The 22,860-nt window shown below is 47.9% G+C and overlaps 1 protein-coding gene and 1 pseudogene across 1 annotated transcript; both read left to right on the forward strand.

The window, feature by feature from the left end:
- Nucleotides 1–373: 373 nt before the first annotated feature.
- On the forward strand, nt 374–1,309 carry LOC128837149 (olfactory receptor 1009-like; annotated as a pseudogene).
- Nucleotides 1,310–13,570: 12,261 nt separating this feature from the next.
- LOC128836439 (membrane-spanning 4-domains subfamily A member 15-like) lies at nt 13,571–22,638 on the forward strand. Its single transcript, XM_054026723.1, has 6 exons — nt 13,571–13,899; nt 15,438–15,557; nt 17,534–17,590; nt 18,705–18,836; nt 20,103–20,213; nt 20,589–22,638. The coding sequence occupies exons 1-6, from the start codon at nt 13,636–13,638 to the stop codon at nt 20,724–20,726; spliced, it is 822 nt and encodes a 273-aa protein (XP_053882698.1). The 5' UTR covers nt 13,571–13,635; the 3' UTR covers nt 20,727–22,638.
- The last annotated feature ends 222 nt before the right edge of the window (nt 22,639–22,860 follow it).

Here is a 22,860-nt window from a genome sequence, read left to right on the forward strand (position 1 = left end):
ATTTATCATCTGCGAACACCTTGGGATCCACAGACTATATCTAAGGGGTCCTCAAAAAGTTGTTGTTACCATAGAACACTGGTTTTCAACCCGTGGTCTGTGGATTCCTAGGGGTCCACAGATTATGTCTACAATTTCCACCTCCATTCAAAATTTTTGATTGGTCCGCAAATGAAAAAAAACCCACTGGTCTAGATAATCAAAATGGTTCCTTTGGGCTTTGGAATCTATGACTAAATTAAATTTCCGTTGTTTAGGCATCTCTTAAGAGATAACACGAGACTCCACTGTACATCAGATTTATTGTTGTGGTACCCATTGTTTCTATCCCACCCTCTGCCTTTTTTTGACACAGAGCACAGTGACAGGAGAAATGGCTCCCGGGAACTGCACCAGAGTGACTGGCTTCATTTTCCAGGGAATAACTGACAGTCCAAAGCTGCAAAACATCCTCTTGGTGTTCTTCTGTGCCATTTATTTCTGCACCCTAGTGGGGAATGTCGGGATGATTGTGCTGATTAGGGTTGATTCCCAAGTCCACAGCTCCATGTACTTTTTCCTCAGCAATTTGTCACTCTTAGATGTTGTCTACTTCTCTGTGATTGCCCCCAAGGCGATGGTCAGTTCCCTAGCAAAGAGTAAAGGCATTTCTTTCCCTGGGTGTGTGGTTCAGTTTTTCCTCTTCTCTTTCTGTGCCAACAATGAGCTTTGCCTCCTGGCTGTGATGACGTACGATCGCTTCGTGGCCATCCGCAACCCATTGCTTTATAATGTCATCATGTCCAAGAGAGTCTGCTTCCAGCTGGTGGCTGGCTCTTACCTATGTGCCTATGTCAATGCTACTGTGCATACGTGTACTGTATTCAGTCTGTCCTTCGGCCACTCCAATGTCCTCGATCATTTCTTCTGTGATATTTGCCCACTCCAAGAAATCTCCTGCTCTGACTTTCATATCAATAAGCTCGTGCATTTCATCATAGAAACAATAGGCACCATTTTCATCATCCTCATCTCCTACATTTACATCATCTTAGCCCTCCTGAGGATCCGCTCCATTGCAGGAAGGCACAAAGCCTTCTCCACCTGCGCCTCCCACCTGACTGTCATTTCCATCTTATATGGGACTCTGATCTTTACATATTTACGACCCTCATCTGGCAGCTCAGTGGACTGAGAGAAAATGGTGGCCGTGTTCGATACCCTTGTGATCCCCATGCTGAACCCCCTGATCTACAGCCTGCGGAACAAGGAGGTGAAGGATGCCCCGAGGAGAACAATATACCAGAAAATTATTCCTCGCTGTATGTAAATATGGGGACTGGTTTTTACTGATCAGTACTGGAGTGCAGATATGAGCTAGTTCTCACTCGTTAAGTCATTATGCAGAAATTTCTGTCATCATGTGACTTACAGGAGAATACAATAAGGAAATGGAACTTGAGCCAGATAATGAAGAAAGACACTATTTCCCTTGAAAAACAGTGTCCAGTAACTGTGTTACAGCTTCTCCTTTATGCACTGATATGTGATTTCTGCAATATAGGCATCTCTCCCTGCTGTTCCACTACTTTTTGAATTATATTGGTTACTTCAGCAGATGATATAAAGAGGAGATACTCGGATACTGTAATTGTTTTTGTTTGCCACTGCTATTAACTTAGTTCCCACTGCCCCCACCTAAAATCACTGTACAATTAAATAAAGGGAGGTGTACATGGAGAGATGTTTTTTATAGATAGATAGTCATACAGATGGTTCTGTTTGGGGACAGACAGGTAGACACTAGATAGATAGATTTTTTAAACGGGGATAGATAGACAGAGAGATGGTTATGTATGGGGACAGGTAGACAGAAACACGTCATTATACACACACATGAGAAAGGAAGGATTGTTCAGAGGTTATTGCACTCGCCTAAGATTTAAGGGGTCTGAGTTTAAACTCCCCCACTGCAGGTCCTTTGTGACCTTAAGCAAATCACTTAGGGACAGATTTTTTAAAAGGAATTTCAGTTCCTAACTCCCATTGAAATAAATGGGATTGAACTCCCTAAATACCTTTAGAAATCTTGGGTTTAGTCTCCCTTTGCCTCAGTTTGTCACTTGCAATGTGGAGGTAAGAGCAGGAGTGTTGTAAGCAAGACACGAGAAGTAATTCTTCTGCTCTACTCCACGCTAATTAGGCCTCAACTGGAGTATTGCATCCAGTTCTAGGCACCAGTTTTCAGGAAAGATGTGGAGAAATTGGGAAAAAAATCCAGAGAAGAGCAACAAAAATGATTAAAGGTCTATGAGGGAAGATTGAAAGAACTGGATTTGTTTAGTCAGGAAAAGAGAAGACTGAGAGGAGACCTGATTACATTTTTCAAGTACCTAAAAGGCAGTTACAAGCAGGAGGGAGAAAAATTATTCTCCTTAACCTCTGATGATAGGACAAGACGCAATGGGCTTAAATTGAAGCAAGGGCAGTTTAGGCTGGAGATTAGGAAAAAATTCCTTACTGTCAGGTTAGGCACTGGAATAAATTGTCTACGGAGGTTGTGGAATCTCCATCATTGGAGATTTTTAAGAGCAGGTTAGAACAACACCTGTCAGGGATGTTCTAGATGGTGCTTGGTCCTGACATGAGTACAGGGGACTGGACTTGATGACCTCTCAAAGTTCAATCCAGTTCTTTGTTTCTATGATTTTCCTACCTCATGGAGATACTATGAGAATAAATCCATTAAAAGCTGTGAGATGCTCCAACACAGAGAGGGGCCATAAAAGTAGATAAAAATGGATTTGCATGAGAGGCTAAAGTAGCTGCTTAAGTGTACTCTAGCACATTGACATTTCAGAAGTGATTTTCCATGAGTCAATTTCTGGCCTCCCACTTTGAGACACCTCAAAGGAACCTGATTTTCACCCACTCTCAACAGCCTTTTTAAGGTATGTCAACTTGGGCATCCACAATGGTGACAACCCACATCACTAGTTACTTTTGAAAACATTACGAGTAAACCTTATGTTCTCTTCTTCCTGTTTCTTTCTCTATTGTACTGAATCTTGTGTGATATTGAGATTGTAAGCTCTCTGAGGCAGGGATCTGATTTTTGAAGCCTCCCATGCACATTGCTGGCTGTGCTAAAATAATAATAATAATTTAAAAAAAAAACAGCTTGATGATAAATGGTAGGTAATCCATCATGTCATCCTCTGACTGTAGTATACCAGCAATAAGGTGATATTCCTTTAAATAGTCTGTAAACTCTCTAGTGGTGCTCATAGTGTTCTATGTTTTAGAAGCTGCCAGAGCAGCAATGTGTATGTTTGGGATATTTTTACTACACATGGTTATTGGGGACTCATCTTTGCCCATATGAGTTCCTTTAATAACAATATTTGTGCTAAAACAACAAAGAGTCTGGTGGCACCTTAAAGACTAACAGATTTATTTGGGCATAAGCTTTCGTGAGTATAAACCTCACTTCTTCGGATGCATAGAGATATGCAATATTTGTGCTGAGAACAAAAGACACAACTCATGTTCTTTGGATAAGATATTTTCATTACATAAGCACTGTGTGATGTCACAATCCTTAAAGTCCTCTATGTACATAAGGATGCATCACACTAACGTACTGGATAAAGTCAACACAGGATGTCTTCATTCGTATGCATGTTTGGTTAGTCCAGTGCAACTTTGTGTTCCAGCATATTCTGTTCCATGAGTTTAAGATTACAGAGGAATAAATATGCAGACTAAATTTACTGACCCAGAATATTGCCTGGCCTTGCATCTACAAGATGTCATTTGCAACTGAGCACAACAAACACCTGGCAAACATTTTATTTTAAACTTCAACCACTTTTGAGTTACTTTGGAGCAAGAAAGCATGGACTTAATCTGGCACTTTATTCACATGCAGAAGTTGGAGAGCAGGGGAAGTTCTCTGGCCTGCGTTATACAGGAGGTCAGACCAGATGATCACAGTGGTCCCTTCTGGCCATGAAATCTATGAATCCATGAGTTAACGGGAAGGAAGGGGAGAGAAACAACAACAGGATGTTTGAATACAAACTGTCTTAGAGCAGGGCTATATGCAGTGTAGTTCTGGTCATGTTGGCCCCAGGATATTAGAGAGAAAATGTGGATGGTTTACTATCTTACCTTGGACCAACTTCTGTTGGTGAGAGATACAAGTTTTCAGCCAAACAGAGCTTTTCTTCAGGTCTGGAAAAGGTATTTCAATGGTCCATTACAATATGTGCTAGCAATTTATGCCAAGCAATTTGTTCCAACTTGCATTTAACTGTGATGCTCAGAGTACCTTTCCCAGACCCGAGAAAGAGCTCTGTGTGGCTCAGACATTTGTCTCTCTCACCTGCAGAACTTGGTGCAATAAAGGATATTCCCTCACCCACCTTGTCTCTGTGAGCATGGTTCATAGCTGCAGTAAGTCAATCAGTCGTAGCAAATGCCGTAGGAACAGTTCACACCCTGCCTATTATCTATTGACAGTTTTCTGCAGCCCTTGCGAGAGGGGTGAGTTTTATGGAGGGACTTGAAGGAATGGTATGAAGATTGAGAGCAGATTCTGACCTTGCTCTCACCAGTGCAACTCCATGGGCTTCAGTGGAGAGACACGTGGTTCTCACTGGTGAAAACGAGAGCGGGGTCAAGCCTGAAGCTCACAAGATCATAGCTGAGATGTATACAAGCAAATGAAATAAGAGGTTCATGAACAGAGCAGGTCAAAAAGTTTCCAGTGGAATAGATCTCCATCTGAAATAGAATCAAACCGTTGCACAGAACCATGTTGCTTATGTCACCACTTTGAAAGGAAACCAGTCAGGTCCCTGTGCACAGCTGCTCATCTGAGGGGCAGCTACAATGCCCAGTTCCCAGGCTTCCCACTCTCCAGGGTCCTGTGTGCTTCCCCTAGACTGCCCCTCTCCTCATATACCCCCAGGTTCCCCCCAAAGTCTCTTTCTCTCAGGACCAAGAAAAGAAATGTTGGGTGGAATAGCCCATCCACTCATTATTTTGGCTTAATATCTGATATACCAATTTTGGTCTATTAATTTCTGGTTCCGCATCTTCTGTTTTTACCAAGCATAATTTCAACATATTCCTTGAGTTATGGACCTAATTTAGTCTCTCTGTCTAGTTCTTTTGCACCTGTTTATAATATTTATTATTGAAAACTGCTTGATCTATTTTGCCAACAAGTTTTGTTATTCTAGTATTATTTTATAATGTTTCATATACTTTTTACAGTAGAGATCACAATTAGAGCAAATTTTCAGGCCCAGTTTTCACAACACAATGGCAGAGAAAGGAATTTGGCTATGGGGGAGGTTTGGAGACTCTTCCTTGCCTGACCCCTCTGCTGTTAAAAGTAGTGTATGGTTGAGACTTGTTTTACAGTGAGGCAGCCCTACCTTAGTTCGCCCTTTGAAGCAAATAACTGTTGCTTATAATACTTGAACCTCAACCCATTGCCGGCATAGCTAATCCCTGAAAGTGGGCGGGGGGGGGGGGGGGACATTTCCAAGTGTATGCCTGACTGGAAGTCCTAGGGGGATTTTCAGATTTATGGACTGCATAAAAGAGAGGACGAGAACAAAGTGATGCATTACCATTTCCAAAAACATGAACAGTATTTGAAGACAGTATAGCAGTGACTAGCTATCTCCTGGTGCCAGCAGACATAAATGGTGTTTTAATGATACCTTTTGTGCCTGACCTGAGATTCAGAGCGCTGAGAGATTCTGCCCCCAAACCCCAGAAGACCAAATATATACACCCTGATTCTAATTACACTCTACATGATCTATTTGAATTCCAGCAAGAGAGATCTCTTCCTCGCAACAAGCAATTTTAACATTACAGGACAAAAACTGGGGTGAGAATCATAATTCTTTTTGAGGTCTATTGCCAGAAGAAAGCTACAAAATCAATTCAGTCTTCTGAGCACCAACATGGACCGTACAGGAGGTACTGGATCTGATCGCTATATGGTGAGAGGATTCCGTGCTAGCAGAACTACGTTCCAAAAGACGAAATGCCAAAACATTTGAAAAAATCTCCAATGGCATGATGGAGAGAGGCCACAATAGGGACTCATATCAGTGCCGCGTGAAAGTTAAGGAGCTCAGACAAGCATACCAGACAACCAAAGAAGCAAACAGAAGGTCCGGGGCAGACCGCAGACATGCTGCTGCTACGCTGAGCTGCAAGCAATTCTAGGGGGGGCCGCCACCATTACCCCACCCCTGACCATGGATTCCGAGGAGGGGGTACTCTCAGCCATGCCTGAGGACTTTGCGGACGGGGAAGAGGAGGAGGAGGAGGATGAGCTTGCGGAGAGCACACAGCACACCATTCTCCCCAACAACCAGAATCTTTTTCTCAGCCTGACTGAAGTACCCTCCCAAGCCTCCCAAGGCGGTATCCCAGACCATGAAGCCATGGAAGGGACCTCCGGTGAGTGTACCTTTGTAAATATAAAACATGGTTTAAAAGTAAGCGTTTTTTACTGATTAATTTGCCCTGAGGACTTGGGATGCATTTGCGGCCAGTATAGCTACTGGAAAAGTCTGTTAATGTGTCTGGGGATGGAGCGGAAATCCTCCAGGGACATCTCCATGAAGCTCTCCTGGAGGTACTCCAAAAGCCTTTGCAGAAGGTTTCTGGGCAGTGCAGCCTTATTCCATCCTCCATGGTAGGACACTTGACTATTCGTGGTTGGTAGTCTGCTATTCGTGGTTGGAGTCTGCTATAGACCACCAGACCAGGGGGATGAGGTGGACGAGGCTTTCTTCTGGCAACTAGCAGAAGTTCCTAGATCGCAGGCCCTGGTTCTCATGGGAGACTTTAATCATCCTGATATCTGCTGGGAGAGCAATACAGCGGTGCACAGGCAATCCAGGAAATTTTTGGAAAGTGTAGGGGACAATTTCCTGGTGCAAATGCTGGAGGAACCAATTAGGGGCAGAGCTTTTCTTGACCTGCTACTCACAAACAGGGAAGAACTAGTACGGGAAGCAAAAGTGGATGGGAACCTGGGAGGCAGTGACCATGAGATGGTCGAGTTCAGGATCCTGACACAAGGAAGAAAGGAGAGCAGCAGAATATGGACCCTGGACTTCAGAAAAGCAGACTTTGACTGCCTCAGAGAACAGATGGGCAGGATCCCCTGGGAGAATAACATGAAGGGCAAAGGGGTCCAGGAGAGCTGTCTGTATTTTAAAGAATCCTTATTGCGGTTGCAGGAACAAACCATCCCGATGTGTAGAAAGAATAGTAAATATGGCAGGCGACCAGCTTGGCTAAACAGTGAAATCCTTGCTGATCTTAAACGCAAAAAAGAAGCTTACAAGAAGTAGAAGATTGGACAAATGACCAGGGAGGAGTATAAAAATATTGCTCAGGCATGCAGGAGTGAAATCAGGAAGGCCAAATCACACTTGGAGTTGCAGTTAGCAAGAGATGTTAAGAGTAACAAGAAGGGTTTCTTCAGGTATGTTATCAACAAGAAGAAAATCAAGGAAAGTGTGGGCCCCTTACTGAATGAGGGAGGCAACCTAGTGACAGAGGATGTGGAAAAAGCTAATGTACTCAATGATTTTTTTGCCTCTGTCTTCACGCACAAGGTCAGCTCCCAGATTGCTGCACTGGGCAGTACAGCATGGGGAGAAGGTGACCAGCCCTCTGTGGAGAAAGAAGTGGTTCGGGACTATTTAGAAAAACTGGACGTGCACAAGTCCATGGGGCCGGATGCGCTGCATCCGAGGGTGCTAAAGGAGTTGGCGGGTGAGATTGCAGAGCCATTAGCCATTATTTTTCAAAACTCATGGCGATCGGGGGAGGTCCCAGATGACTGGAAAAAGGCTAATGTAGTCCCCATCTTTAAAAAAGGGAAGAAGGAGGATCCGGGGAACTCAGGCCAGTCAGCCTCACCTCAGTCCCTGGAAAAATCATGGAGCAGGTCCTCAAGGAATCAATTATGAAACATTTAGAGGAGAGGAAAGTGATCAGGAACAGTCAGCATGGATTCACAAAGGGGAAGTCGTGCCTGACTAACCTAATTGTCTTCTATGATGAGATAACTGGCTCTGTGGATGAGGGGAAAGCAGTGGATGTGTTATTCCTTGACTTTAGCAAAGCTTTTGATACGGTCTCCCACAGTATTCTTGCCGCCAAGTTAAAGAAGTATGGGCTGGATGAATGGACTGTAAGGTGGATAGAAAGCTGGCTAGATCGTTGGGCTCAACGGGTAGTGATCAATGGCTCCATGTCTAGTTGGCAGCTGATTTCAAGCGGAGTGCTCCAAGGGTCGGTCCTGGGGCCAGTTTTGTTTAATATCTTTATTAATGATCTGGAGGATGGTGTGGACTGCACTCTCAGCAAGTTTGCAGATGACACTAAACTAGGAGGCGTGGTAGATACACTAGAGGGTAGGGATCGGATACAGAGGGACCTAGACAAATTAGAGGATTGGGCCGAAAAAAACCTGATGAGGTTCAACAAGGACAAGTGCACAGTCCTGCACTTAGGACGGAAGAATCCCATGCACTGCTACAGACTAGGGACCGGATGGCTAGGTAGCAGTTCTGCAGAAAAGGACCTAGGGGTCACAGTGGACGAGAAGCTGGATATGAGTCAACAGTGTGCTCTTGTTGCCAAGAAGGCTAATGGCATATTGGGCTGTATAAGTAGGGGCATTGCCAGTAGATCGAGGAACGTGATCGTTCCCCTTTATTCGACATTGGTGAGGCCTCATCTGGAATACTGTGTCCAGTTTTGGGCCCCACACTACAAGAAGGATGTGGAAAAATTGGAAAGAGTCCAGCGGAGGGCAACAAAAATGATTAGGGGTCTGGAGCACATGACTTATGAGGAGAGGCTGAGGGAACTGGGATTGTTTAGTCTCCAGAAGAGAAGAATGAGGGGGGATTTGATAGCAGCCTTCAACTACCTGAAGGGGGGTTCCAAAGAGGATGGAGCTCGGCTGTTCTCAGTGGTGGCAGTTGACAGAACAAGGAGCAATGGTCTCAAGTTGCAGTGGGGGAGGTCCAGGTTGGATATCAGGAAAAATTATTTCACTAGGAGGGTGGTGAAACACTGGAATGCGTTACCTAGGGAGGTGGTGGAGTCTCCTTCCTTGGAGGTTTTTAAGGCCCGGCTTGTCAAAGCCCTGGCTGGGATGATTTAGCTGGGAATTGGTCCTGCTTTGAGCAGGGGGTTGGACTAGATGACCTCTTGAGGTCCCTTCCAACTCTGATATTCTATGATTCTATGATTCTATGCCATGCTAGTAGCAAGTAATCTGGTATCATTGTATGACAAAGCCTGGCAGCGTATGGTCCCAGTGTTTGCTGGCATTCAAGCAACATCTGTTCTTTATCTCGCTGTGTTATCCTCAGGAGAGTGATATCATTCATGGTAACCTGGTTGAAATATGGGATTTTACTTAAGGGGACAGAGGTGGCCATTCCTACGGGGCTGTTTGCCTGTGGCTGAAAAGAAATCCTTCCCTGCAGTTAGCCAAGCGGGGCGGGGGGCGGGGGGACATTGGCTTTTCACGTTTGGCTAGTAGGGATCTTCTCTGATACCAGCCACACGGTGGGGGGAGGGGTAAAGCGATCATCCCACAGAATTGGATGGGGGGGGGGAGTAGTTTGGTTTCTGCAGGGATCTTCCCTGATACCAGCCACACGGTGGGGGGAGGGGTAAAACGATCATCCCAGAGAATTGGATGGGTGGGTGGGGGTTAGTTTGGTTTCTGCTGCTGCACGTTAAGAGGAAAACCGCAGCACTCAATGGGCTTTGCTTGGTATGGGAAAGGAGGGCGCTGCTCTTATGAAGGTTCCAGAAGCCGAAAGACAATGGCTTACCATGGCTGCATGCAAGCCGAATTCTATTGCCCGGCCCTGCATCTGTGATCTCTAACACCAAAGCCGTAGGCACTCAATATAAGATGCAAAATGCGATCTTGTATCGAAATCACATGTGCTATGTAATGTGAATAGTGTTGTTCACTGTGAAAGAGTATAAGCATTGTTCTGTAAAATGTATCTTTTAAAATACTTCTCTCCGTTTTTTCCCTCCCTCCCGCAGCTGCAAATTTTTCAAGCCTCCCTCCTCCGTCCCAAAGGCTATCTTAGATAAGGCGGCAAAAAAAATGCACGCGAGATGAAATGTTCTTGGAAATCATGCAATCGACCTGCGATGAAAGAGCTCATCTGAATGAGTGGAAGGACACGGTATCAAAGTACAGGAAAGATGCCAGTGAACGTGAGGACAGGAGGGACCAATGTGAGGATAGGAGGGACGACTGTGAGGCCAGGAGGGATGAACGTGAGGAGAGGAGGGACACTCGAGATGAGAGGTGGTGGCATGCAATGCTGAGGCTGCTGCGTGAGCAAATGGACATGCTCCAGCATCTGGTGGAGCTTCAGGAATGGCAGCAGGATCACAGAGTGCCGCTGCAGCCCCTGTATAACCGCCCTCCCCCCTCACCATGTTCCATAGTCTCCAAATCCAGATGCCCAAGAATGCGGGGGTGGGGAGGCTCCATCCACCCTTCCACTCCACCCCAGTGGACAGCCCAAGCAAAAGGCTTTCATTATTTTGAACTTTTGAAGTGGCCTTTTCCTTCCCTCCTATCCTCCTCCCAAACCACACCCGAGCTACCTTATCAGTTCTCTCCCTATGTTTATAATCAATTAATAAAGAATACATGATTTTTAAACGATAGTGACTTTATTTCCTTTGAAAGCAAGCTGTGATCGAAGAGGGAGGGTGGGTTGCTTACAGAGAACGAGTCAATCAAGGGGGCGGGTTTTCATCAAGGCGAAACAAACAGAACTGTCACACCATAGCCTGACCAGTCATGAAACTGATTTTCAAAGCTTCTCTGATGTGCAGCGCTTCCTGGTGTGCTCTTCTAATCGCCCTGGTGTCTGGCTGCACGTAATCAGTGGCCAGGCGATTTGCCTCAACCTCCCACCCCACCATAAAGGTCTCCCCCTTACTCTCACAGAGATTGTGGAGCACACAGCAAGCAACAATAACAATAGGAATACTGGTTTGGCTGAGATCTGAGCAAGTCAGTAACGTGTACCAGTGACCTTTAAACATCCAAAGGCACATTCTACTACCATTCTGCACTTGCTCATCCCGTAGTTGAACGGCTCCTGAATACTGTCCAGGCTGCCTGTGTATGGCTTCATGAGCCATGGCATTAAGGGGTAGGCTGGATCCCCAAGGATAACTATAGGCATCTCAACATCCCCAATGGTTATTTTCCGGTCCGGGAAGTAAATCCCTTGCTGCAGCCGTTTAAACAGACTAGTGTTCCTGAAGACACGAGCGTCATGAACCCTTCCTGGCCATCCCATGTTGATGTTGGTGAAACGTCCCTTGTGATCCACCAGTGCTTGCAGCACCATTGAAAAGTAAACCTTGCGGTTTATGTACTGGCTGCCCTGTTGCTCCGGTGCCAAGATAGGGATATGGGTTCCATCTATCGCCCCACCACAGTTAAGAAATCCCATTGCAGCAAAGCCATCCACTTTGACCTGCACATTTCCCAGAGTCACTACTTTTGATAGCAGCAGCTCAGCTATTGCTTTGGCTACTTGCATCACAACAGTCCCCACAGTAGATTTGCCCACTCCAAATTGATTCCCGACTGACCGGTAGCTGTCTGGCGTTGCCAGCTTCCACAGGGCTATTGCCACTCGCTTCTCAACTGTGAGGGCTGCTCTCATTTTGGTATTCTGGTGCTTCAGGGCAGGGGAAAGCAAGTCACAAAGTTCCATGAAAGTGCCCTTACGCATGCGAAAGTTTCGCAGCCACTGGGAATCATCCCACACCTGCAACACTATGTGGTCCCACCAGTCTGTGCTTGTTTCCCGGTCCCAGAATCAGCGTTCCATGGCTAGAACCTGCCCCATTAACAACATGATTTCCAAAGCGGCCCGTGGTTTGAGAGAATTCTGTGTCCATGTCCTCATCACTCTCGTCGCCGCACTGCCATAGCCACCTCCTCCTTGCCTGGTTTTGCAGGTTCTGGTTCAGCATAGACTGCACAATAATGTGCGAGGTGTTTACAATGTTCATGACTGCTGTCTTGAGCTGAGCAGGCTCCATGCTTGCCGTGGTATGGCATCTGCACAGTTCACCCAGGTTGTCTACCGTTGCTTTCACGGAGGGAGGGAGAGGGGGGCCTGATGACATGTACCCAGAACCACCCGCAACAATGGTTTTTGCCCCATCAGGCATTGGGATCTCAACCCATAATTCCAATGGGCGGGGGAGACTGCGGGAACTATGGGATAGCTATGGGATAGCTACCCACAGTGCAACACTCCGGAAGTTGACGCTAGCCTTGGTACATGGACGCGCACTGCAGAATTAGTGTTCTTAGTGTGGCCACATGCACTCGACTTTATACAATCTGTTGCCAAAAATTGAATTCTGTAAATTCGGAGTAATCCCGTAGTGTAGACATACTTAGAAACCTCCAACAATGGGGATGCCACAGCCTCCCTTGGAACCTGTTCCAGAGCTGAACTACCCTTAGAGTTAGAAAGTTTTTCCATATTGCCCCGCCTATAAAAGGAGGGCTAATGCATCCCTACCTCTCAGGCATGGCATAAGGATGCAAAGCAAGGCCTTATGCTCAACTTGATGATATGTCTGTCTGTCTGCATCTGCTCCATTCCAGAATTGCAGGGAATGTTGTAGGTTTCCATGGGTGCAGATCTATTGATCTGGGGGACAATGGGGGAACCAGAAAATCCTGATTGCTATGGTTATATAGGTTCTGGATACTGGGGTGAGGCAGTGACCTCAGGGTGGGGGTAGAGGTTAAGTTAGGGCTAGGGTGTCAGAGAGCTCTCTCTACTGCAGCAGAAAATAGGCATTCTGGGGGCTGGATTTTAGTGGCCACCAAGCTGCTGGAAGCCTGTTGCCTCCAAGATCTGACCATATATATTGAGCAAGGGAGTCACCCAATGAAATGAATGGCTGTGACATTTTCAAGAAAAGAAAGGAAGCAGTCCCAGGGCCTGTGGGACTCTGCCTACATGAGGCCATTGAGTATTTTGGCTGGCTTTTTCCTTTGTCTGATTGTCCATAACCATTTGTAGGGATTGAAACAGAGTGTTCACATCTAACCCTTCAGGGAGCACAGTGGTCAACAATGGAGCCTGGGCGCCTCTGCCTGAAGACACTTCCCTGCTCTAGCTCCTTGCAAACGAGAGTTCTCACTTTCCTCTGAAACCTCAGGCTCCAGCTGGTCCGCTCTGTAAATACCGGTTCCTCCCATTCGCGCTCTCCGCTTCTGACCCACGACCCCATCAGCCCCGGGACTGGCGTTTCCTTTCCTCGCCTCACGGAATGGATTGAAGTGCTGGCAGCAGTAGCCGCAGCCGCAGCCGGGGGACGGGGGGGGCTGCGGCTCAACGTCCCCCCACCCCCAGAGCTGCCACCCCAGTTCTTACTCCTGCATAATCAGGGCTGGAGCTCGCGCTTGTGAATGAATTTCCGCCCCCCCCCCCCCCGCCTGCGCGCCTTTCCCTGCTGTGTGCGCGTCCTCCAGCACTTCTGTCTCCGTGAGCTCATCCTCCGCGGCAGCCAATGGGATCGCCCCGGCTCCTTCCCACCGAGGAGCGCTGGTGCTGGGGAGCCGGGCCGGCGCTCGTGGTCCAGGCTCAGCCAGGCGTGGGAGCGGGGGGGTGGGGGGCTGATGCAGCTTCGGGTCCAGCCGCCGGGGACCCCGAAGGGCTGGGAGCGAACACCCCGGTGGCGTCCATGCCAGGGGAGGGGACCATACGGCTGGGGAGACGCGCCGTGATGTACACGGCGGAGACGATTCCCAAGGGGAAGAACCGAGTGATGGGGGTGAGTGTGGCTGAGAGATGGGAAAGGGGGGGGCTGCACTGGGCAGGGGTTGCGGGGACTGGTAGGGCCTGAGCCGACTCCGAGTGCCGGGGAGAGGTGGGGCGCTTCCCCCTCCTGGCCTGCGCTATGCAGGTTGTCGGAGGAGGATCATAGCGCTCCCTCCTGGGCTGGAAATCCAACAGCCAAAGCCCCCTGCCTCTGCCCCTCGGGGGGGGGAGGGGGGGCCTGCCCGGAATGCTGTTCCTTGAGAGGCGCTTGTGTGGCAAGGTGACCCCCACGCAAGGGTGACCAGATGTCCCAGTTTTATAGGGACACTCCCGATATCTGGGGCTTCGTCTTATATAGGGGCAGATTACCCCCCACCCCGTCCTGATTTTTCACACTTGCTATCTGGTTGCCTTGCCTCTTGCTCAGGGGCCTGCAAGCCTGATTCTCCAGCTGATGGAGGGAGGGGCAAGCAGACCTGGGCTGACACCTGTTCCAGGTGGCACCCCCAGGTGCTGCCAGCCGTGGGATTGGCAGCTGGCCAGGGGGAGCGTGTCACTGGCAGCAGCAGGGGCTCTGGTCAGTGTCAGGAGAGCAGAGTCCCAGTGCCAGCACGGGCATAGTGTGAGGGTTCCAAGGCCTGCCCATCTGAGAGCACTCTGCTCTGCCTTGGCTTCCACAGTCAGCCCTGCTCCCTCCCTCTGCTTGGGAGGGCAGAGGCTGGCAGCCCCACAGAACCCCCTGGGCCTGTTCTCTCCTGCCAGGAGCTCCACAGAGCAAAGCACAGCTCCCAGACACAGCAGATTCATAGGCCCATTCTCCTGCTGGCAGAGGCTGAGGTTTCTGCAGAGCTGCATCCTAGCTAGGGGGTTACAGAGCTTTGCTTTGGCACAGCAGGGAGCATCTTTTGCAGGGCTCCCCTCTGGCTGGGTAAAGAGCAGCCCCCAAAAGGAAGGCTGTTGGCCATGCACGGAGGGGGATATGCTGGGGGGACATGGAGACCCCCCACAATCCCAGAATATGGCAGAAAAAGGAATCTGGCCCTTGCACTGTCCTGCCTTCAGGGCCTTTCATGATGCTCTTTCCAGACACCATTGAGGATGTCAGAACTCATCACACAGCAGTTCCTGCCTTCCCCCTTCTCTTGTTCTCCTCTGGCTCTGGCCTATGGTCCTGAGCTCAGTGTGGCTAGGAGTCAACCACTGCTGAGCACTAAACCCAGCTTGGTTGGGTGGAAGTGCTACAGCAGGTCACTTCACTGCTCTGCCTCAATTTCTACATCTATCAAACAGGGAGAATATGGGAGGGTTAGTTGATGTTTGTGTCACTGACCCCTGCTTGAGTCAATAGCGGGGTTTGAACTCTCAAAGCTAAATAGCCACAAGCTACGTGGTGATAAGCTGCAACAGTGCCCTTAATGGCCCATACCTAGCCCAGGCTGCATTTGCACAGTGCTTTTGAACTTTAGAGCTGCTGGGCACCCCTCTGTAAAGTCAGCAGTGTGATGGCAGGGGTGACTGTGACCCATGTTATTGCTGTGATCATTCTCTCAGACTATCCAGATCATGATGGGCTTCATGCACATCGGCTTCGGGATTGTCCTGACAACCATCACCAACGTTTACACCTCTGTCTTTGTGATTGGAGAGATCCCCTTCCTGGGAGGCGTGTCTGTGAGTAGCATAAATGGAACTGAATGAATCCAGGCTGGGTTGGCTTCCCATGACCATCTCATGTTCTCCCCTCTCCTCCCTCTTTGGGCTGGCTTTCCATGACCATCCTGTGTTCTCCCCTCTCAGCCCACCTCAGACTGGCTTCCCATGACCAGCCCATTTTCTCTTCTCTCTACCCACCGAGGACTGGGTTTGTATGACTATCCCATGGCCTAGCCAAGGGGATTGTCTCTCACTTGCAATGTCTTTTAGAGGCACAGAGGATCAGAATGCTGACAAATTAGATGGATTATTATTATTTATGTTGCAATATCTCCTGGGGCCCCTAGTCCTGGACCAGGACCCCATGGTGCTAAGTGCTGTGCAGACACAAAACAAAAAGATGATCCATGCCCCAGGCCCGGATCCTCAGGGGTATTTAGGGACTTAATTCACTGATTTCAACAGGAGTCAAACTGCACTTACCTTTGAGAGTTTGGGCCTTAGGGGCCCTGTGCCTGAAAGTATAGGGCCTACTTACCTGGAGAAACCCACCTTCCAGCCAGACAGCAGAGATTCCTGATTGCAGGAGTCCAGAGAGGTAACTGCTTTCTGGCAGAAGCAGACTCTGTTTCCTGAGCTCACCATCCTGTGAGGGATAATGGGGTCCATGCTCCCGCCTCATTTCCATCAGAGATGGATCCCTTAGGGGAACCAGAATTTATCCCAAAGTTTAAAGAGACCCACAGCTTAATAATATGAAGCTGTGAAAAAGACTAATGCAGTCCTAGGATGCATCAGGCAAGGTATTTCCAGTAGAGACAGGGAAGTGTTAATATCCATTATACAAGGCTCTGGTGAGACCTCATCTGGAGTACTATGTGCTTCCATGTTTAACAAAGATGAATTCAAACAGGAACAGGTGCAGAGAAGGGCTACTAGGATGTTCGGAGGAATGGAAAACCTCCCTTATGAGAGGAGACTCAAAGAGCTTGGCTTGTTTAGCCTAACCAACAGAAGGCTGAGGGAGATGTGATTGCTCTCTATAAATACATCAGAGGGATAAATACAGGGAGGGAGAGGAGTTATTTAAGTTAAGTGCCAATGTGGACACAAGAACATATGGATATAAACTGGCCATCAACAAGTTTAGGCTTGAAATTAGAGGAAGGTTTCTAGCCATCAGAGGAGTAATTTTTTGTAACAGTCTTCCAAGGGGAGTAGTGGGGGCAAAAAACCTAACTGGCTTCCAGACTGAGCTTAATAAGTTTATGGAGGGGATGGTATGACAGGACTGTGTACAATAGCATGTAGCTGATCTGCGACTGCTAGCAGCAAATATCTCCAGTAGCTGGTGATCAGACATTAGGTGGAGAGGGCTCTGAGTTACTACAGATAATTCTTTCCCAGGTGTCTGGCTGGTGAGTCTTGCCCACATGCTCAGGGTCTAATATTTGGGGTCAGAAAGGAATTTTCCCTTGGGTCAAATTGGCAGAGATCCTGGTGGTTTTTTGCCTTCTTCTGCAACATGGGGCATCGGTCACTTGCAGGTTTAAACTAGTGTAAATGGTGGGTTCTCTGTAACTTGAAGTCTTTAAATCATGATTTGAGGGCTTCAGTAACTCAGCCAGAGGTTATGGGTCTATGACAGAAGTGGGTGGGTGAGGTTCTATAGCCTGCAATGTGCAGGAGGTCAGACTAGATGATCATGATGGTCCCTTCTGACCTTAAAGTCTATGAGACAGTAATGGCATGCTCAACTGTATTATACTGTTCTGGCAGTAGGCAGTGCTGTGTGTGACATTCCTTACTTAAGCTCACAGCAGCCATTCCTGACAGTGCATTAAAGGATCTTACAACATATGCATCTGGTGTATATAATGAAGCTCTGTAGCTAGGCCATATCTGGTACAGATGCCTGATGGGCTAGTAGCAGCCCTGCAACCAGCCGTGAACAAGGTGTACCTGACAATGATCATTTCCCCTTCCCCACACAGTTCATCATTTCTGGCTGCCTCTCTATTGGAGCTGAGAAGAGCCCAACTGAATGCGCAGTAAGTCCTAGCACTGCCTTCTCTTTGGAGGCTTTAGTTTAACTCCACTCGAACCAGGGTGAAAGCAGAATGCCAGGCAGCAGGTGAACACAAAGGCTGAATTCCTCCCCTCCCCCAGGAGGTATGGTTTCTGGTGTGGGAGAGGATCCTCTCCAGGGCAGGGGTGGGGTTCACATGAAGTATGTGATGATATTTCATGGCATCCCCCTGTAGCATGTGGTGAGGGTTTGCCCACTGTTAAAAGTTCAGGGAGTGGAGAGAGAGGTTATGTTGCAGTCCAGTGGGTAGGTTTGTGTGAAGATCAGAAAAGTCCTCACTCTAAGTCCTGAGATGTTTGTCTGAATGAGGAAAACCATGATCTCAGACATATTCCAGGGAGAGGGATACAATAGGGAGATGGCCAATGAGTTCTATGTAGGCTCGTAACCTTCGTCCACCAATAACAGTTCTCAGTTGCATAGCTGCAGCCATGTTATGAGGAGCTATAACCAAATTATGGACCAACCTCATGAGGGCCAGCTATACACCCAAAGTTCAGATGCTCCTCCAAACTTGAGCAACACAGGAACTGCCACACTGGATTAGACCCAAGGCCATCTAGCCCAGAACCCTGTCTCTGATGGTGGCCAATATCAGATGCTTCATAGGAAGGTGCAAGAAACCCCATAACCTGCCGCTATTGAAAGTTCCTTCCTACCCACAGATAGCTGATGACTGGTTTGTTCTCTGTAGCAAGAGAGTTTATACCTAGTCTAAATTAATTTTAATCCTGTCTAATGTGGCTATGGATGTTCTCATTCTCCATATTAACATCTAATCTTCCTGAGCTCTTTGGTCTGCAAGATCCCAGGCTGGGAACATCATCTCATGATCTCTGGAGTTTCCTATTACAGGTCAACCCTCGGAAAAGCTTCAGAGGCTGGGTTTTCAGAATGTGGATTTTTACCCCCTGGGTCCAGACAAAGCCAGGATACACAGATCCATGGTTTCAGATTAGAGGGTTGGTTCAAGTTACTTGCAAGATTACATGCAAGTTACTAACCAGCTTCCAGCTGATTATTTATTTCATCCACACCTAGCAATATCCCTTCCCCCCTCTTTGTGTATGTTCCAGGTGAAAGGAAGCCAGACCATGAATGTCATCAGTGCCATCTTTGCATTACTTGGGATAGTGGCTTTTATAATAGACCTGAATATAAATGGACTGTACCACTCCAACTATGACTACTACAACTATCTAGTGATGGTAAGTGACTGTCCAGATCCTGCCGGCGGCTTTCTGATCACAGATCATTGGTTTGGAATGAACATCTTGGGGAGATCTGTTGTTGCTCTAAGAGAGATGGAGACAGAGGAGGATCTAGCCTTCTTTGTAGGTATGGGAACAGTGGCAAGGAGGCTGAGATGCTAAGGTGATGAGCATGGCACAAATTACATTGGCATTGGTTGGCATTTTGAGAGTGACCCCCTTTGTAGACAAAAAATGCTGCTTTTATCAAAATTGAAACGTTTAAAAATGTGCCAGCAGTGACAATGTTTTGTTTAGGAAGAAAAATTGGGGAAAAGCAGTTTTGAAAATGTCAAAATATCCCATTTCAGTATGTACAGAACAGAACGTTTTGAGAGGACTATTTCAAAACAAACTTAATTGTTTTTTATATCTTTTTAAAGAAAAAAAAGTATAAAAAGGTTAAAAAATTTTAACCTTTTAAAAGAAAAAAAGTATAAAAAGGTTAAAATTGGAATGAAAGTGCTTTGTTGAGGTGGGACCCTAAACTACACTCCCTGAATCTTCACACAGCACCAGCAAAACTCCTAAGTCCTTGCCCCATCATGCACTGGTCAAGGCATAAACTCTGAGATAGATTCCCTTGGAGAAGGGACGGGGCTTCCTCTTTGTTAGCGCTGAAGTCTAAGTCAAGAATCTGAAGGGGATGTGCCCAGGACATTCTAGATGCTAAATAATATGGATTGAGGATTAGAGAGAGACAAGGTGGGTGAGGCAAAATCTTATATTGGACCAACAGAAGTTGGTCTGAAGCAGAGCTCTGTCTAGCTGGAAAGCGTGTCTCTTTCACCAACAGAAGTTGGTCCAATAAAAGATTTTGCCTCACCCATATCCTGGGGCCTGCACAGCTATAACCCTGCAAACCTGGATTGAGGATGACACTGCGGACGGATCCTCATCTGGTGTAAATCGATGTTGCTCCATTGAAGCCAATTCAAAGCTGATTTACACTAGTGAAGAATCTGGCCCTTGGGGTGCAACATCCTGGCAGATAGAAAAGTCTGAGCTGATACCGGGGGGGCCCACTGGAATGGATTCTTGGTGTACCTCGTTGGATGAGAAGAAGAAGTGGAACTGGATTTTTGTGCCTCCAGGAATGGACTCTGGGGGGCAGCTCGAGGCAGGACTGGGTGTGAGTTGTATGTAGCACACAGCAGCCTCAGCCCTGGTCGAGGGTATATGGTGTTAATGGCTATGCTGTTGTGGTTTTCTGTTCTCGAGCAGGCCGGGAACGGGATCTCCATCGTGCTGCTGATCTTCACTATCCTGGAGTTCTGCATTGCAGTCGCCACCGCACTCTTTTGGTGCCGGGCAACCCGCCTCAACTCTCATGAGGTGAGCGTTTTGATCCCAGGGGCATGCTGGCCAGCTCCATGTCTGGGAAGCATGGCGAGAGATTTGCTTCCATTTAATCCCATCCCTGTTTAGCAGAGTATATCTCAGGGAGGCAATAGTGGGGCTATTAGTGGGGTAACATGGGCGTGGTGGCCACTATGATTCAAATGATGCCAGGAAGATGGCAGTGGGTGTAGCGGATGCTGCTGGTGAACAGGACATGGTCCAGTGGAATCATTGGAGAGATGTCCATGGACCTCGGTGGGCATTGTCTCAGTTCCTCTGAGACTGCATGCGGGTGATAGTGGTGGTGATGATGATGCCAAGTGGTGGTGATGATGATGCCAATCAGAGGCTGATTTCCCTGTTTTCCAGTCCATGCTGATTGTGCCCAACACCATCAGGGCGGACCTCATGGTGCCCACTGCAGAATTGCCTCATCCGCCAACTTACAGTGATACGGCCTATGATCCGAAGGACCAGTCTGAGTGGGGGACCCAAGAAAGAACCTGAGGAGAAGTCGGCCCAAGAGCAGAAGCAGCAGCTCCTCCTTCTCTGAGGAGCAAATTCTGGCCCCTTGCCTGCATGACAGATTTCCTTCAGTTACTGCCAATGTTCTTCCCACCCCAGTCCCTGTCTTGAGTTCCGAGGGACCTGCTCTCCCCTTCTTCCGGGACGGGCTCAGGCCTGTGTGTTGCCCACAGATAAGACTTTAAAGCATGTTCCCCAGCCAGCTCTGCCTTGAACCAAGAGGTAACATCTAGCCCGCACTCCCTGTAGGCTGCATGGGGAATTGGTCAATGAATCTGTCAAAGGGGCAGCACGTCAGCTGTGCATGAGTGCCCCCTGGGCAGAGAGATCTGAGAGCAGGCAGGGGGCTAGAGTGAAACATGGGGCAGGAGCACCTCCAAACAAACATGTGACAATCACCCGTGTATCTAGCCACGCTCTCCCAGGCCCGCATTCAACCCTCCGTCAGCACAAACCCAGCACAGGAACAGGGAGTAGCAGCTTGGAATCCTGACCCTGTTCTAGTTAAAACAGCCTTGAGGGATGCTCTAATTTGCACCTGGCTGCCCCTGGTCCTCGTGGCAGCTGGGGAATAGCCAGCGCACAGAGCTGCCCTGGCCACACACCCTGGAAAGTCCTGATCCAGGGGTCTGCTGCACTGGGGGAACGGCCAGGGGTGTTGCTGCTTTGCACGGCTTTGGAACAGCGTAGCCAGTGTCCAATGGCTGCAGAGTGACTATGGCCCCTCTCTCTTCATCACTGGATTTTGTCCCAGGCAGCGACCCAGACAGGCCTTCACTGTGGGTGGGTGAAGGGCACAGACTTTGAAGCCTCCAGATCATTGATGCTAATCTAGCAGCAGGTCAGCAGTGGCTGAAAAGCGTTATCATCTGACAGCCTGGTGTCCCATGCAAAATGAGGCCTAGTTCTTAGTAGGCAAGGCCACCAGGTAACAAAAACCCCACTATGATGGGCCTCAACTCCTATGACACACCACCCCGAGGGGTTGGCAACTGCTCTGCAGAGCAGGGCAGGGGGTAAGGGGCCTGGGCCATAAAGAGAAATTCCCCATCTCCCGGTTCCTCCACAGATAAAAGGCTGGAGAGCCCTATGTAGACAGAGGAGTCATGGCCTCCCAGGTAAATATGGCTGCCGCAAGAAGGAAGCCATTGGTTTATAACCAGTCTCTCTATCCTCATGGTGTAGCCAGTCCCCAAACAAATGGGCATGGCTTTTTTCTCCCCTGTAGTGTGACTGAGTGATTTTTCTCTAATGCTTATTGGCTTCTTTTGAGAAGAGCCTTATAGGGGAAAGGTGGGTGGGAGGGTTGGGTGGGGGAGTCTCCCACTGGCTTCTATAGACCTTGCATCAGGTCCTTTAAGAGCAATCATGGGAAATTTCTTCCGGCTATAAAAAGCCTATCTGGAAATCAGGGATCCTTAGCGTAAGGTGACCTTTATAACAGTCATCCTTCGGATACGTCTACCCTGCAATAAAAGACCTGTAGCATTGCCACGGCTGGCCTGGCTCAGCTGACTAGGCCTTGTGGGGCTTGAGCTGCAGGGCTATAAAATTGCAGTGTGGATGTTCGTGCTGGAGCCTGGGCTTTGAGACCTGATAAAGGCAGAGGATCTCAGAGCCCTGTCTCCATCCCAAGCCTGAACATCTACACTGCAGTTTCATAGCCCTGAGTGCCCAAGTCAACTGACCCGGGCTCTGAGACTCAGTGACATGGGTTTTTTACGCAGTGTAGACATACCCTTGTGATTGTAAGTTTGGTAACTTATAGGAACATTTAAGATATATTGAAACTTGCCTAAATGTCCTGCATCTGGCTCAATCTTTTTATGTTTGGTTATATTTCTGGTTGTTTTTATTTTACTTTTTAAATAAACCACCTGTTTAAAACTTTAAATCCTGATCTCTGGGTATTTTGTGCCATCTTGGAGCGAGATACACCCTTGCAGCCAGTCTCTGTAGACATTAGAGCTGGGTGAATAATGGAATTTTCCATTTGTTGGCAATTTCAAAAAGTCGAGACAAAATTTTTGTTTGGGATCAAACCAAAAACACAAATGTTCAAATTTTTCGACAAATCACAAAGATAAAAGCAATATTTAGGATTGAACAAAATGTT

Source organism: Malaclemys terrapin, chromosome 4 (assembly GCF_027887155.1).
Source record: "Malaclemys terrapin pileata isolate rMalTer1 chromosome 4, rMalTer1.hap1, whole genome shotgun sequence".
In the NCBI taxonomy this organism is placed as follows: Eukaryota; Metazoa; Chordata; order Testudines; family Emydidae; genus Malaclemys; species Malaclemys terrapin.